Raw genomic sequence first — 17,062 nt, 5'->3', positions numbered from 1 at the left:
CATTTATGCATTCATATGTATTAAGCATCTATTACCAGACACCCATTTGCTCATTTGAAACAGAAGTTATCAGTGAGCAAAGCAAAGACTACATCCCAGCGGAGGAAGGCAAGCAACAAACAACAGACCTATTACATAAACTAATACATAAATAAATTATATAGTGTATTGAAAAGTGACAGAGGAAGGGACAGAGGAAGGGATCCTGAGAAACTAGGGTGGGGGTGGTTTGGAATTTTAAATCTTAGTATGATCGGGGTAAGGCAATATTGAGAAGGTAATTTTTGAACAAAGGCCAGAAGGAGGTGAAGGAGTGGGCATTCGGGTCCGTAAAATGAGTCATTTCAGGCAGGGGGAACAGCTGCGGAGTGTGTTGAGGCCCACCAACGTCAGAGTGAGCATCTGAGGGAGCAGTAAGTGACGAGGTCTAAGAGGTAGGGGGACGGCTGGGATCATGCCATGGGGAGCCTTGAGGGACTTTACTCTGAATGACATAGGGGGCCGTGGAAGTTTTTGGTGCAAAAGAGTGCCATAACTGGGCTTGCATTTTAAAGGAATCATTCCAGCAGGTGAAATGAGACTAGATTACAGAGGATAAGAAGCAGGGAGATGTGTGAAGAGGCAACTGCAGTAATACAGGCAAGAGGTGATAGCTCAGAGTGGTAATGCTGAGGTGGTAAAAAGTTCTCAGGCTGCATAGATTTTGAATTAGAGCCAAAAGCATTTCCTGACAGACTGGAGGAGGGATATAACGGGGAAGAATCCATGATGAGGCCAAGAGTTTTGGGCCAAACAGATGGAATAATAGAATCTCCAACGAGATTAAGACCAAAAAAAAATTCTGATCATTTCCCCCTCGATGGGACCATGTCTGAAAGTGCTTCACTACCCGTCATAAGGCATATATATGGAAGGAAAGGAGCCATTTATAGCCACGTCTGATCCTGGCCAAAAGTAGGTACCAGCTTTGAAGCCTTGATACATTGCTGTCAGCCACATCTGTAAGAAGAGAAAATTTAGGAGAAGTGAAATTTGATAATCAGTTTGTGTAGAAATGGTGCATCTTACTAGAAACAATGTTAACGGTTGCAAAGTTTATTAAAATTTGTTTAAATTATTTAAAATGTGTCTTTGTAGCAGTTAAAATATGTAGGTATCCAGGGATCTATCTTGAAAATCAAAAACATAGTAAGATAGTAAGAAGCAAGGCTGTTTTTTTCAAATTGGTAAAATTGTACAGTTCCTCTTTTCCTTTAAAAGAATTAAAAAACAGAATGAGAAAAAACATTAACAGATAATCTTTCTGTATAACTTCCAGACTGATACATTTATAATACAACACCCAAGTTTTAACATAAGCTATTCAGGTTAACAATCACAGAAACACTTTCCCACTCTCAGCCCTTACAAGCTAGATGGATAACGTTAAACTCAAAGTGGAGCAAGGAGATTGATCCGCTGCCACATTGGGAAATGGAAGTTACTTTGATGCCACACATAGAATGCTACATACTGGTTGCCCAAACCACCAGGCTGGATTATTTTGCTCCGTTGAAGAAAGTGAAAAATTCTTGTTGAGATTTACATCGTACATATTATTGTCAATGATGCCATGTGATTCTGGATACAAGCCCTAAAATGATAATTTCAAAAAAGATTTAAGATAAAACAATATATTAATAAAATATTTATATTAAAATAGCATAAGATCTATTACTCATATTTAGGAAGGATTTTATATGCCTTTCAATATAAAATACCAGAATTTGAACCCAAATATCAGGAGTTATAGAGTCATCCTTGGTATCCGTGGGGGACTGGACCCATGACTTCCCTCAGGTACCCAAGTCCAAGGATGCTCAAGTCCTTGACATCAAATAGCGTGGAATTTGCATATAACCTATGTACGTTCTCCTGTATACTTTAAATCATCTCTAGATTACTCATAATACCTAATACAATATAAACATCATGTAAATAGTTGTCATACTGTATTGTTTAGGGAATAATGACCAAAAGAAAGTCTGTACATGTTCAGTACAGATGCAATTGTTTTTGAATATTTTCAATCCACAATTGTTTGAATCTACAGATGCAGAACCCATAGATCTGGAGGCTGACTGTGTATATGTATATGTACATACTTTTTTTCCTAGTTCTACCATGGTCTATAGCAGCAAGTGAAAGACATGCAAGTGAAAGCAGATGGTTCATGTTGACCATGTTAATATAACTCTTATGTGCTTAATATTAATAACTGTTAATTAAAGTTTTCTACATTACAATAATGATTAGGCATTGGTTATATTGTCAATAATAGCAAGAAATTTACTAGATAGACGCTTTGCATATCAAATATCCTGGCTGTACTGGATTAAAGTGTGTTACCAGCACTTTAAAAGGGAGCCTGCCCAGTCTCTATCCATCTTCCCTTCCATCCATCCATCCATTAGTCCAGTCATCTATTAAATCCAATCATACATATTCGTCCCATTATTCCACACATTTTCATTGAATGCCTATTATATCCCCTGCAGTCGTAACTGCTTTTAGATAGATTTTAGGGTCATTGTTTCAGAACATTACCATATACACACACACACACATATACAAATATATAAATTAAATAGGAAATTAATCACACTTATGTATAATCCCTTATTTGTATATATACATACATGTATATATGTGTATTATATATATTACATATGTATATTTATGTGTATGTATACATATACTGTCAACTCTTGTTATTCAAGATACTTATATTCTATAAAGTTGCCATGAATGCTGAATTAGTGAAGACTGAAACATCCTCCTAGAGAAAATACAGGGTTAGGTTCCTAAGAGGCTCTGTTTACAACATTTTTGTCTGCCAATCAATACATAACCTTGTTTTCTGTGTGTTTCTGTTTAAAGACACCTTGTTTACTGCATACTGTTGGTTTACTGTAACTCACGCCTGAATAAAATTTAGCTAACACATGTATTTTCTCTGTAAGGTAATTCAGAGCCTTCTTGCTCTTAAGAACACCAGACAGCACTTCAGCGCTATGCTTGGGGGCCATTTTAAACAGTGAAATAACCAACAAAAACACAAATATATAAAAAGCATGGCACTGAATAGACAAGAGACTGTGAGAGTGACACCCATTTATAGTGTGAGAGCTAAAACAAGAAGGCAGAATGTCACCTTGTTAGACCTCAGCTAGGAATATGTGCATCAGGCAACTCAAATTTTTTGCTTCTCTGTAATGTACACAAATGGCCACAAATGCACTACTTATTGGTTTGGAGGTTACATATAAATTTTAATGAGTAAGCAAATCCACAAATATGGAATCTGCAAATAATGAGAATACATAATACATAAAGACAACTGTTTAAGGATTAAAATTTAAAAATTATAGTTACTGTTATATAGTAATAAAAGACTAAAATGCAAAGTAGTAAAGACATGAATATCCTTTGGTGATAAAGGCTGAGGCAGAGGACTCCTTAAGGTGTGTTCTAAATCTGTAAGTCTTAAATAACTCAATTTTTCATAGAGTTAATTTTAATCATTTCACCTATACCTTTTTACACATTGAGGAGAATGCACTTGTTTTAGTTGCTTTATCTAAAGAGATGTAGCCAATATGGATTCATTTATGAAATTAATATCATTTTCAAGTAAATTATAATGAAAAGACTAAGAAAGAACAAAATTTTCCACATCAAAGTAGTTGTCCTCATATATAGCTTATCATTCCCAGCAGACCTTCAGGTAAGTGAAGGGCAATCAAAAGACCAGAGGAAAATAGTATCTCTCACAACAAAGAAGCTATCCTGGGCTCTACAGGGGTGAATTTACCTAGTGCTTGGGCCATTCATTCATAGTTAATGCCTCATCACACCAGATTGACCTCACGTTGAGCCATGACTTCCCAGCCTAAATTAAGCCAGGAACTATCACCACACATGCTCGTGAAGTGTGTGTCCCGGGGCTTGGCCAGTTTCTGCCCAAGCAAGCCTGTCTGGTGCGGTCAATTTCCTATCTGTGGCCTTTCGGTCTTGCCACTGGGCCAAGCACTTACCGTGACAATGGTGTAATGATTTGGGAAAGTTTTGGTAGGATACATAGATCTCATATATTCTGGATGAATTCCACAGGTCTCTGCAACAAAATATAGTGAGAAATTAGAAAGTTGTTTTGTACTCAGTCTTTTGGATAACTAAAACTCTGAACATGAAAGTTTCTTAGAAAAATAGAAAACTAACTAAAGAGTGGGTTGAAGATGGAAGGAGGTCACAATTCTGATCCCCAAACTTCCTCCATGCCAAGGAATGTCAGCTTTTTGGAGCAAAGTGTGCTAAATCAAGGTCTATAAAATTGTTCTGTAAAGAGCCAGATAATACATATATCAGGCTTTGCGAGGCCATCTGATCTCTGTTGCAACAGCTCAACTCTGCTGCCACTGTGGCCCCCAAGCCTTTATAGACTATCCACAAAGAAATGAGCGTGGCTTTCCAATAAAACTTTATTTACGGACATTGAAATTTGAATTTCATATAATTTTTACATGTCACAAAATATTCTCCTTTTTTCCGACCACTTAAAAATGTAAAACAATTCTTAGTATATATGGCAGATCATACAAAAACAAGTAGAGTGGACCAAATTTGGCCTGTGGGCCACAGCTTGCTGACCCCTGAGCTAAATGTACTCTAAATTATACACTGCCAGCTTGCTTTGCTCTGGCTGCTCCCCTCATTCTATCTCTAGCAATTACAATGAGACTTTCTACATTGCACTTGCATCTAGCTAAGGGTTCTTATATATAAAGTACCTAACATAACAAAAGTCAATAAAAAGGGATTTGGGATTTGACTTATATAATTACATGAGCCCACATCATATAGTATTATTTACAAAATGAGCTGACTTTACTGCCTATCATTTCCAGTACAGTTTCCATTTAATCAGTGAAGTTTCCTGTAATTTGTTTTTCACAAACTATGGCAATAATTTTGCTTCATTGTTTTGCTCTTTTTAATCTGTGCAATAACCCTATTGAAGGAGGTCAGAACCACCAGGGTGCATTGCTATTTCCTCCACAGCAGTGAAGGGACAAGGAATTTTCCATACCAAAATCCTGTTGCCTCTAGTTCTAAAAGAAAACATCACCATTACAGGTTTTGTTTAGGCTAAAACAGAAAGTGAAATTGATGATTGTCCAAAGAGTAACGATCTTCGCATCTGGACACAACAGACGTTTTTTTCAAATAGGTATGAGATTGGTCTCCTTATCAGCCTTTGATCCAGGAATTTCCTTCTTCAGAATATTCTAGGGCCTCTTCAAGTCCGCTAAATAGGACTCTCTGATAAGAGTTGGAGGGTGGGAGATAAAGGAAAGGGAGTTCAAAAAAAAATTCTATATTTTTAACTAGCACACGAGGTGATTCTGATGTACTTAAGTTTGAAAACTGCTCTAGGACTTGATTTATAAAATACAATTTAAGATTAAATTAAGTTTTATTTTTCTTTTTTAGTCAATATCACCAAAAAAGAAATCTTGGCCTCAATTAGGGAAAGATACATTTGATACTGTTAAGAAGTCATATAAGAAGAAAATAAAATGAGACCTAATCCACTTAAATAATTAAAAGAATTTAAGTGGGGAAAAAAAGTTGTACAATGAACAGAGATATAAAGTCAGTCTCTGAATTTATTTCTTTGAAATATGAGTGGCAAATTCAAATTTTTAAATGCTTAAAGTCACGGGCTATAAGATAAAATTCAAACTAAGCTACCAGTGTTGTAAAAACATGGTACCACTCTAGTCATGATGTCCTAAACGGGACACATCTGCTGTCTATAGACTCAGGCTACCATTTTCTATCACCTGCCTTTGAACCAGGGATACTGGAGAAAAGCCCACAGAAAGCATGATCTTCTACCATTGTTTCTTCCAGATCTGAATAATCTAAATTATGATTGAATAGAATACTTCTGGAAGTACACACAATAACCCAATAAGAGTAGCTGTTTTTGCAAAGCAAAAGTAGAAAGGTCAGGAATGAGATTTGGTTTGTTTGTTTTTTACTATATACATTTTAGCATGGTTTAAAATGTTTATCATGTGCATATTTTACTTCTAAAAAATTTTCTTCTTAAGAAAGAAAGTACCAAACAAAAATAATTTGAAAATATAAATGGGATAAGCCTGTGTAACATGGCTTGTAGTAACTATAAACTATAAGGAGGGACAAAAGACTAAATGGTAAAGCAGCCAAGGAATGTACAAATCAAAACTACATTGTATTCTTTATGAAATTCTTATAAGGATTGTCATAATTAAATATTATTAATTAAGGTATTCTTACAAATTAAAAACATAGCATACTCCTCCCCAATATTCACCAGCTCAAAATAGGTACTTGATATTTTATATGTAATTTAGTAGAATAACCTAAAAAGATTTGCCATAAGGTTGGCCAGTGTCATTTCCAGTGCTCAAGGAAATCAAGAATAATAAGCTCTGTGGGGCTTCTGAGTAGTTGCAAGATAGTAAGATCTTCCCAGCAATTACAAGTATGCATCCAAGCTCTTGGCACATAGAGAAGAAAAGGCAAAAGAAGGCAGATAGGAGTGATGTCTGCAAGACAGCACAATAGGAAGTTCTGGACTCTTCTTCCCATCACAGACACAACCATTCAATAGCAACACATGAATCAGTTCCCTTTGTGAGAAGTCCAGAAACTACTTGAGAGACTCCTGCTTAATGGGCAAGTTCAAAACCAGCCACATTGAAACTAGTAGAAAAAGTGGAAATATTCCTTTGACATAATCCTTACCCCCAGTATAGCACTATATGATCAGGAGGGAATCCCCAGCTTCCAGTTTTTCCCCAAGGAGGGAAAGAATTGGACCACACATCCAACACCCCAACTTTTCCTGGTGCTATCTGAGGGACTGGCTTCTATTTTTCCTTTCTTGGAGAGCTGACAGGACCCACCATGCGCTAGTCTCTTAGGGACTACAGAGAACAAAGAAGAGTTTTGAACTAGCATGCAATAACTCGTCACAGCCCCTCCCCTAGCTTAGCACAGAGAAAATAGGCAAAAAAACCAACCAACCAACCACCACCACAACAAAAAACACCCAGACCCCAACTTATCCCTGGAGAGAGAAAGAATTGTACAGGGCATCTTATGATCCAAATTCTCTGGTGACTGTCTACGGAACTGGTTTCAGTCTTGCTTATCTTGAAGCACTGATGGGACCCGGCATACTGTAGATACCTGGGGCCCCTAAGAACAAAGAAAGAAGGATGGACTAGCATGAAGGTTTATGGGACCTCCAAAATCTCTAACCAGGCTGATTGGTGAGAGTTTCTCCATATAAAGCCAGTCCATAAACACTGAGAGAAGTAGGTGTTTTGTCTAATGTGCAGATACCAACATAGAAGAGTAAAGGAAAAGGAAGAAACAGTAAAATATGTTCAAAGCAAAGGAACATAAATAAATTGACCCTGATGAAGCAGAGATGATTTATCTAATTGAGAATTCAAAATAACCATCAAAAAGATGCTCATTGAGGTCAGGAAAACAATGCATGAACAAAGTAAAAATTTCAACAAAAAGAGAGACAATATAAAACAAATGCCAAAAGGAAATCATCGAGCAGAATATAATAACTGAACTGAAAAATTCACTAGAGGAGTTCAACAGCACAATAGATCAAACAGAAGAAATGACCAGCGAAACTCAAAGATAGGTTGTCTGTCGGAAAGTATTAAGGCAGAGGAGCAAAAAGAAAAAAAAGAATGAAAAGGAGTAAAAAAAGATTAAGAGGTTAATGGGATACCATCAACAGGGCAAATACATGAATTATACGGTTTTCAGAAGGAGAAGAGAAAGAGAAAGGACCAGAATGCTTATTCAAAGAAATAATGGCTCAAAATTCCCCAATTGAAGAAGAAAATGGGCATCCAGGTCTAGGAAATTCAAAGAATCCCAAATAAGATGAACATCAATAAATCCACACCAAGACATACTATAATCAAATGTCAAAAGCCAAAGAATTTCGAAAGCAAGGGAAAAGCAGATTCTCACCTCACTAGAGTGTGATTCTAAGGGCTACTTCCTCATGCACTGAGTGCTCACTAAGGTGACTCACTGCTCTGTGGTATTAGTTCATGCTCAGTTTGTATGACCATTGTGGCCCAACCCAGGCAGCTTCATGTGACACTAGGGATGGGGCTCTGGACTTCCTAATGGTGGTACCTGCTGTCACATAACTTACCTCCAGGCTACCATAATCCTAATCTTATTTCACCATATCTGTTCTTAATCAGGCCTCCTAGAAACTAACAGCCCTGTTTTGCCTTGGTAGACCTACTTAGTAAGATCTTGGGGATAGAGATGCTGTTTGTATGATTAAAAAAATATTTTAAACGTTAGGAAACGGAAAGCTGCCAACAGCTGACTATTTCACTGATATCATTTCCAATTCTCAATGGGATGAACAATTCAAAGAATTCCACTTCAAAGGGGGTTCAGTTTGGGCCTGGCTAGTTAAATCCCCTTTTGGACACATGATTTGATATCCAGATTATCAAGAGAAATTCAGACAAGGAAATGGGAAGTGAGAAGTGTTAATTAACTTCCTAGGGCAAAATTACTCAGTAGTAAGTGACAGGTCCTGGATTTGGAAAACTATTAATCTCTTTGTTAAAGGTCTGCCTCAGGGAGTGAGAGAAAAGCTGAAGAAACAATGCACTTTGCTTTGCAGGAGGAAGTAGTTTATTTTTCTACAACGCTGCCATCTGAGAGCTAGAATTAATGGTAGAAATCATTAGGTCTAGTCTTCTCATTTTATAAATGAGGAAATTGAGGCCAAGAAAAGTCAATCATCTTACCCACATTCAAACAGCTATTCTTTCATAATTTGGAGGAAAATAAAAGCAAGAAGCCAGTAAAATTGGCATCAAGTTTGAGAACTTTGGAGATATAGGGGAGTCCGGGGGGAAGGGAGAGGAAAGAGAGGAATTGCAGGCAGTGAGGAGTGTGGGCCCTGGAGTTAGCCTTCTGGTTCTAACTGTGCCACTTCTTAGAGCTGTGTCCTTGGATACTCAACTTCTCTTCATTATTACCTTTATTAAATGGTGTGACGGACAAATGCCCTAATGCAGAAGTGCAACATCATGATCAAGATGATAATAAAAACAGTAGTAACGATAATTTAAAAGCATTCAACGTACACTACATGTCAAACAGCTATTTTTTTTAATTTTGACACTACAAGTACATTCTTACAATAATCCCATCAGGTAGGAGGTGGTCATTGTACAGATGAAGAGACCGGGGCACCAAGGCATGAGGTAAAGTTGTCTGAGATCTCCCAGCTAGTAGGTGGTAGAGCCGGGTCCCAGAAACTGGAACTAGATCCAGGACTTTTCTTTTTCTGGAGTGTTGCTGGATGCTGGATCTTGCAGCCTACCTAGGTTCCTTCAGGATCCTGTCCTTGCTGGCTAATCTACCTGGCTAAGACCCAGAACCCAGTTCTGACAAATAGAACTTTCGAGACACTATACATGAACAATTTCCATAGGAAAGAAGGTATATTTAAATACAAAGCAAATCAAAATAAACAAATAAAAAGATGAATATGCTACCAAAGAAAGGTAGGAGGAGCCAGCAAGTATGAAAATACACTCCGTACTGAAAATGGGTACCATGCGGTAAAGTCATCAGGGTCTTGAGAGGACCTCTGCTAAGATAAACCTCCCACATTAACAGAAAGAAAATTGCACCATCCAGAGATTGACTAACTGGGTGTCTTTATCATTTGCATGCAATGAGTTGCAGAAGACTTACTCAGTTTATCGATATTTGGCATTAAAGGACCCCATGTGTGTAAATATTCAGCTCTAAATCCATCCAATGAAAACAGGATAACCGGTGGTGGGTCAAACCTGAAAATGAGAAGCAAAAACATTGTCTATTATGTTGATTGGTAAAGAAAATATGTATATACACTTTTCTGTACTACTTATAATTCTCTAAATTAGAAAATGCTTAGAAAGTACAGTAAGAACATATTTCTGGGTCAAGTAATGATTATTAAATTCTATCATCTTTTGGATGTAATTATGATTTGAAATTTAGAAACTCTATGATGTTTTATTATTCTAAAGTTCTACATTTTAATTCTTTATTATAATATCTCAGAATGTTAATATACACCTCAAAAGAATTACAAGCTCTTTTTAGACTAGTATTTAAGTTAAAGTGACAGAAGGTAACTTTTAGGCTATAGTCAGTGACTGTCATTCTTTAATTTGGAATTTTTTTCACTTTTTAAATTTGACTTGTATTATACACACACTCATTTCCCAGATGTGCAGTTCGATAAATTTTTACTAACTGAACTCAGCAGTATAGAAATCACCCAGATCAAGGAACAGAATACTGTCAGCACCCTTGCACTTCCTTCTAGTTTCTAAACCCCTCAAATCACATCCCACCATGGATGATCAGCATCTTGAGTTCTAACAGCATAGATTTTTTTTTGTCTATTTTTATATTTACATTTAGATCCAAATAGAATCATATAGTATGTGTTTTGTTGAGTCTGGCTTTTTTTAGTTGACATTATGTTTGAGACTTCTCCATGTTGTGGCAAGTAATTATAGCTCATCCATTCTCATAGCTGTCATGTATTCCAGTGAAGGAATAAGCCACAACTTACTCATTCTACTGTCGATGAGCACTTGGGTATTTTCCAATTTGGGGCTATTAAGAATAGCAGCTATGAACACAGCAAATTTGTTTTAAATTCCAAACACTGTGCATGAGAGTGAGTATGCAAAAGAAATTCTTTTCAACTCTGTGCCTACGGAGCTTCACTTCTACATTTTTGAGCAAAAACATATTTATTCAACAAATTTGGTACGAATACATCTTTAAAAATTCCGACAATGAGCTCCATCCAAGATGGCGACTGAGGAACCGGAAACCACACCTACTCTTGATCCCCTGCCTACGGAAGAGGGGAAAACAGAATCTAATCCGGAGGTTACTAACCCAGAACACTGTATTAAACGTCCTCTACAGAATAGATGGGCGCTCTGGTTTTTAAAAAGTGATGAAAGCAAAACTTGGCAAGCAAACCTTTGGCTGATTTCTAAGTTTGATACTGTCGAAGACGTTTGGGCTCTGTACAACCACATCCGGTTGTGCAGTAACTTAATGCCTGGCTGTGACGACTCACTTTTAAGGATGGCATTGAGCCTATGTGGGAACATGAGAACAACAAACGGGGAGGACGATGGCTAATTACATTGAGCAAACAGCAAAGACGAAGTCACCTCCATCAGTTTTAGCTAGAGACACTTCTGTGCCTTATCAGAGAATCTTTTGATGACTACAGTGATGATGCATGTGGAGCTGTTGTTAATGTTAAAGCTAAAGGTGATAAAATAGCAATATGGACTTCTGAATGTGAAAACAGAGAAGCTGTTACACATATAGGGAGGTATACAAGGGAAGCTTAGGACTTCCTACAAATATCAGGCCCATGCAGACACAGCTACTAAGAGTGGTTCCAGGACGGGCGGGTGGCTCACGCCTGTAATCCTAGCACTCTGAGAGGCGGAGGTGGGAAGATAGCTTGAGCTCAGGAGGTAGACACCAGCCTGAGCAAGAGTAACACCCCGTCTCTACTGAAGATACAAAAAGATTAGCCGGGCTACTTGGGAGGCTGAAGCAGGAGTATTCCTTGGAGCCCAGGAGTCTGAGGTTGCTGTGAGCTAGGCTGAAGCCACTGCACTCAACTTGCTTGGGCAACAGAGCAAGACTCTGTCTCAGAGAAAAAAAAAAAAGGCAGTTCCACCACTAAAAATAGGTTTGTTGTTTAAGAAGACACCTTCTGAGTATTCTCATAGGAGACTGCATCAAGCAATTGAGATTTGGAAGCTGAACCAAAGCCTCTTCAAAAGCAGAATGTGGACTGCATTTAAATTTGATTTCCATCTCAGTGTTGCTAAGATATAAGAGAAGTCTCATTCGCCTTTTTTTTGCACTTCTGTGTTCTTTTTTTTTTTTTTTTTAAATTTTGGCTAGAGTGTCCACTATCCCAATCGAAGAATTACAGTACACATCGTCCCCAGGATCCATAAATGCGTTCCTTGCCCACTGTAATAGGTTAGTAGAATTACCATTATAAACACATTTTACCCATCCACAATATTCAAAAAACAATTTGCATTTCTGTACCTTACAAGAAAAAAGTTCTGTTTATGTTCCATTGTATGCAGGAGCATATTTTGCTGGTTTGAAAGAGAACAATGCATATAGTTTTCTAGCAATTTTCTTTGTTTCTTATTACAGCATTGTCTTTCTGTACTCTTGCTGATGGCTGCTAGATTTTAATTTATCTGTTTTCCTACTTGATAACATTAGTGATTCTGATTTCAGTTTTTCATTTGTTTTGCTTTTGTTTTTTTCCTCATGTAACATTGGTGAAGGATTCAGGAATATGACACAAATGGGGAATAAACATTAATTTGTGCATTCTTTTTTTGTTTTTCGTAACTACCAAGCTTTGCTACAAATTTATGCATTTCAATAAAATCAATAATCTATGTTTATGTGATTTCCTAAACATAATTGTGGATTATAAAAAAAAGTAACATCATACTTATATTCCTAACTAGAATTAGTATGTCTGTTTTGTATCTTTATGCTGTATTTTAACACTTTGTATTACTTAGCTTATCTTGCTTTGGTTAAAAATGGCTCAAGTAGAAAAGTGGTCCCATTCATTTTAAGACAGTGTACAAAACTATAAATAAAATGTGTACAGTGAATTGTCTTTTAGACAAAAAAATTCTGCCAAATTACCCAATATGATCAAAATGAAAATTCTGAATGCTGATGCCAGGTAAAAATAAGAAAATGGTTTCAGTTTTTTCAATGTGCTTGAGTAAAGCTAGAAAAAATACTAGCATAGGCATCTAATTCCACATTGTAAAAGAAACTGAGGATAATCTGGAGAACAAGTCTACTCAGCTTCCTAGAATGTGAATTTATTATAGAATAATAACAAATGTCTGAGTTAGACATTGTGCTAGACTCTGAGAATAAAGACATAAAAGAGTTACAGCCCTTATCTAGGGTACGAATTTGAGAAGTAACCAGGAGTAATATGGGCTAGATTTGAGTACAGGGTGCTATTCAAGTGCATTAGAAGGATGTCAAACTCAATGTGTGTAAAGTGAGAAAAGTCCCTCAAGGAACTGTGACATGAGCTAAGCCCTAAAGAACAAATAGAAGTAACATGAAAAGAGAATAGTACTAATGTTTTAATCAGGGAAAACAGTCCGTGCAAAACCCATGTGAGAAATATGACACATGCAATAATGTTTAAGAATCTCAAAAACATTAGGTTAAGCCAAAAAAGCCAGACATAAAAGAACCTGTAGAATAATTCCATTTATATGAAATTATAAAACAGGAATCTGTGGTGAAAGAAATCAGACCAGTGGTTGCCCTTGGGGACGGGGAGGAGGGGCATGAGTGGAAAGGGACATGAGATATCTTTCAGGGCTGGTGAAACTATTCTGTATCCTGGAAATATTCTATGTCAGCGAGTTACTCGGGTTTATGAATTTCCACATCTCATTATGGCTGCCATACACTTAAGATACAAGCAATTCAATGTGTGTGAACTACAGTATACCTCAATTTGAAAATAAAAATGGAAAATTGAGACCATTTCAACTTCAATGTGCAGAAAATTCATCAAGAAATCAAAGTGGCCTAGTGCAATTTGCATTAGAAAATACTTCTTTTTTCATAGTCATTAGCATAATTCTGATTTAAAAATGTATGTTAATAAATATGCCATCAAGATAACATTGCAGCTTAAAAACAGGGTCAGCCATGTATGGGGTGAAGAGTGAGATCCAAGGAGCCGGTACACCCATTTCTTAATACTTAGTGGCCTCCCTGCTTCTCCAAGCTAGCTACCATAGAACTCCAGAGTGCGTTTTACACTCTGCTGTCATGAACATTCTGATAACTAAAACACCCCAGATAAATTCCTGAAGATCAGATTTTCTAGCCTAAGGACAAACTTTCAAAGGAGACTAAAATATTTTGTCCCAATTCTCTCCTTACAGTCTATCAGTCTATATCAATTTGTATAGTACTTCCATGAGCAAGACAGGTGGCTAGTACTTTATATGAATTGTGGTGTATTGATTATTTCATGGGATGAAAATTGTGTCTTCTTTTCATTTTTATTTCTTTGATTGGTAATAAGCTTGAACGTCACATCAATATTATTTCTACTGCCTGTGATGAAGCTTGAATAAGAGTTTGCAATAAGACAAGAATTGTCATCTCATATTTATTATTTCATGTTATCATTAGCAAAAATATCTAACAACCAGGTGCTAATGTCACCTCTGGCTTACAAATGAGACAGGTAGGGAGGATCAGGTAACTTATTTAAGGTGTCCTGTTGCTAGTAGGGACAGAGCTAAGCTATTGGCCCTCATCTGTCTGATTTAAGAGTCCACACTTCTTACTATACTATGATGACTAGTAAAACAGTAAAACAAACAAACAAACAAATCGAAATACTAGCTTAAATGTCCAGCAAGAGAATTTCATGTACTACAATGTCTCCAGCCACTAAAATTGTTACCTGCAAATATTATTAACAGTGGCCAGGATCATCATTATACCTTTGTCATGCAGGGACAGAGCACGTGGGCGAAATGACTCCAGTGGAATAAATGGGATGAGTGGACGGTAGGAGACAATCAATGTTACATTTACTACCACCACCCCTTTCCTCACCAGCTTCTTTCTGGTCTGTCTTGCTTCAGGGTTACCAAACTGTCCTGTAGTTTCTCTGTTACTCTGCTCCAGCTCTCGGATCCTCAGGTGGACAAGTGATTGGCCAGGCTGTGGTAGACCATTCCAACTAATCACTTAATCACTTAGGCTCGGTCGTCTAGGTTTGCTGAAGTTCTTTACAAGAACCTTAGTGAAAACCTTCCTGCTCACTTAACATCTCTCTCCTCTCAATTATCAACCAGAAGGGGAGTCTTGGGGCCACAAACAATTCTCCCCATATTCCACCCCTTCACCCTTCTTCTGGTCAGTTGCACAGTGGCACAAGACCAGGCTCTGACTTGAGAGGGTGTCATGCCACAGAGACTCTGGGGCCTTCCTGCCTGGGTTTGCTTCCTGCCTCCAGCAGTCATTAGCAGGGTAACCTCAGGCAAGTGGCTTCACAGCTTCGAGCCTCCATTTCATCATTTGTAAGATGGAAATGGAGATAATAGGGCCTATTTTGAGGAGTTTGTATAGGGAATAATATATATGATGACTATTGAGTAAAGCACGTATCGGTACATAATAAGAACTATATAAATGTTAGCTGTTATTATTATGCTTTTGTCAGAGGTAAATTGTCAGTGTAATTTGAACCATGAGAAAAGGCCATCTGAATCTAGGCTGTTTGGTTCTGTAAGTTCAAGTATCAGGTTCATCTAATAAATTAAGCCACCAAAGGACATTCCCACTAGAAAAATATTTATAATTTTTTAAGTATCTACTTTATGCCATGCACTAGAACTAAAATTAACCTACTGTTTTATAACTTATCAAGCATTTTCCCTATCTTTAGTTCATTTAATTCTCCCATGAAATCTTCTGAACCTGAGATCATTGTTTTTTTATTCCAATTTTATAGATGGAGCTCAGAGAAGTGAATAGTACAAAGTCCCACAGGCAAACTCAATACTCGAACTCAAGTCTTCTTTTTATTCTAAATCCTTTGTTCTTCCACTCAAAAGCTGCTAAAGAGGGCAGCTGGATCTGAGCTACACACTGAAGTAGCATGGTACAAACCCAGATACATCATCTACATACATTTTTTAAATCAGATTATGCTGTTTAAAAAGCTTCTACCAATTCCTCCTAAAACCAGGTGTTCCTTTCTCTTTTGTTCACCTCACCATCATCCTCCCACTAGTTGGCCCAGAAAAGTGTTTAGGACAGAGTTGGGGATGGAAGAAAGGGACTCCACGCTGGCTCTGAGGGGATGTGGGGCACGTCTCTAGGTCTGGGCAAGGTCGAGTGAGCAGCTATGATGAACATGTGGAGGAGACGCGTGGAAGGGTAGGGATAGGGGTGTCACCTCACATGTGCCTCCCCTGTGCCCCCTGACAAAGCCCTCTTCATCCACCCTTCAAGGTCCTCCTTTCATTGTGAGGCCTTCCATGGGAAAAACCTCCTCCCTTCCTTCATAAGAAGAAATTTGAGGCACCAGGATGTTAGTAGAAGAGTCCTGGCAGGACTAATTTCAATCTAAATTCCAGTCCTGGCCATAGAACATTGGGAGTGTTACTTATCCAAGGATCCAATACTCCAACCAATTTTTTAAGTCATTGTTCAAAGACATGAATGTAATAAATTAATATAAAAATGCTTTGTAAAGAATAAAACAAACAAAAGTCCATTAGTACTTTGAAGCCACAAGAAATCCAGTCTTTTGTTAATTATTCTGTTTCATGATGTAAGTACAGTGAAGGAAACCCCTTCCTCTCAACTATATTCCCATGGGCCCCCTATGAAAGGAGGATAAAAACCCCCTATTATTTATCCTTACCCTTTTGGACACTGAGACTGCTGGGCTGCATCACAGTCTTCTTCCACCCATGGGGTTTCTCCTAAAAAGCATAAGAAGGAAATCTTTATACTGCTGCACCACAGACAAGAAAAGAGAAGCAATGTTCACCGGACATGGTCTTCATGAACTGCTTAATTCACGTTACTCCGATGACCAAATTCTTCCAGAGCACATTAAGTGCTATTTCACTTGTAGACAAGAGCAGTGCCTTGAGGGACTTGCAGACATCAGTAATCTACACTAACTGAATACAGGATGGCAATCTTTACCAAGAAAAACACAGAACAGTTCTTTGGCTAAAAAGGGACATTATTATTATTATTATTTCTTCTTCTTCTTCTTCTTCTTCTTCTTCTTCTTCTCTTCTTC

At 37.5% G+C, this 17,062-nt stretch overlaps 1 protein-coding gene and 1 pseudogene across 1 annotated transcript in view; one reads left to right on the top strand and one right to left on the bottom strand.

Moving 5' to 3' along the window:
• The window catches only part of ENPP3 (ectonucleotide pyrophosphatase/phosphodiesterase 3), a 75,213-nt gene that overhangs the window by 41,004 nt on the left and 17,147 nt on the right, over positions 1-17,062 (bottom strand). The window contains exons 5-9 of the mRNA XM_012665169.1: positions 16,673-16,733; positions 9,862-9,959; positions 4,077-4,156; positions 1,514-1,633; positions 890-999 (exon numbers count right to left, since the gene is read on the bottom strand). Coding sequence (XP_012520623.1) covers positions 890-999; positions 1,514-1,633; positions 4,077-4,156; positions 9,862-9,959; positions 16,673-16,733 — 469 coding nt within the window. The remainder of the gene's footprint in view (positions 1-889; positions 1,000-1,513; positions 1,634-4,076; positions 4,157-9,861; positions 9,960-16,672; positions 16,734-17,062) is intronic.
• LOC105827165 lies at positions 10,981-11,903 on the top strand (annotated as a pseudogene).

The sequence above is a fragment of the Propithecus coquereli genome, unplaced genomic scaffold (genome assembly GCF_000956105.1).
Source record: "Propithecus coquereli isolate 6110/MARCELLA unplaced genomic scaffold, Pcoq_1.0 Scaffold98, whole genome shotgun sequence".
Taxonomy (NCBI): Eukaryota; Metazoa; Chordata; class Mammalia; order Primates; family Indriidae; genus Propithecus; species Propithecus coquereli.
Note: the sequence above shows the minus strand (reverse complement) of the source record. Positions and strands in the feature narration are given on the sequence as shown.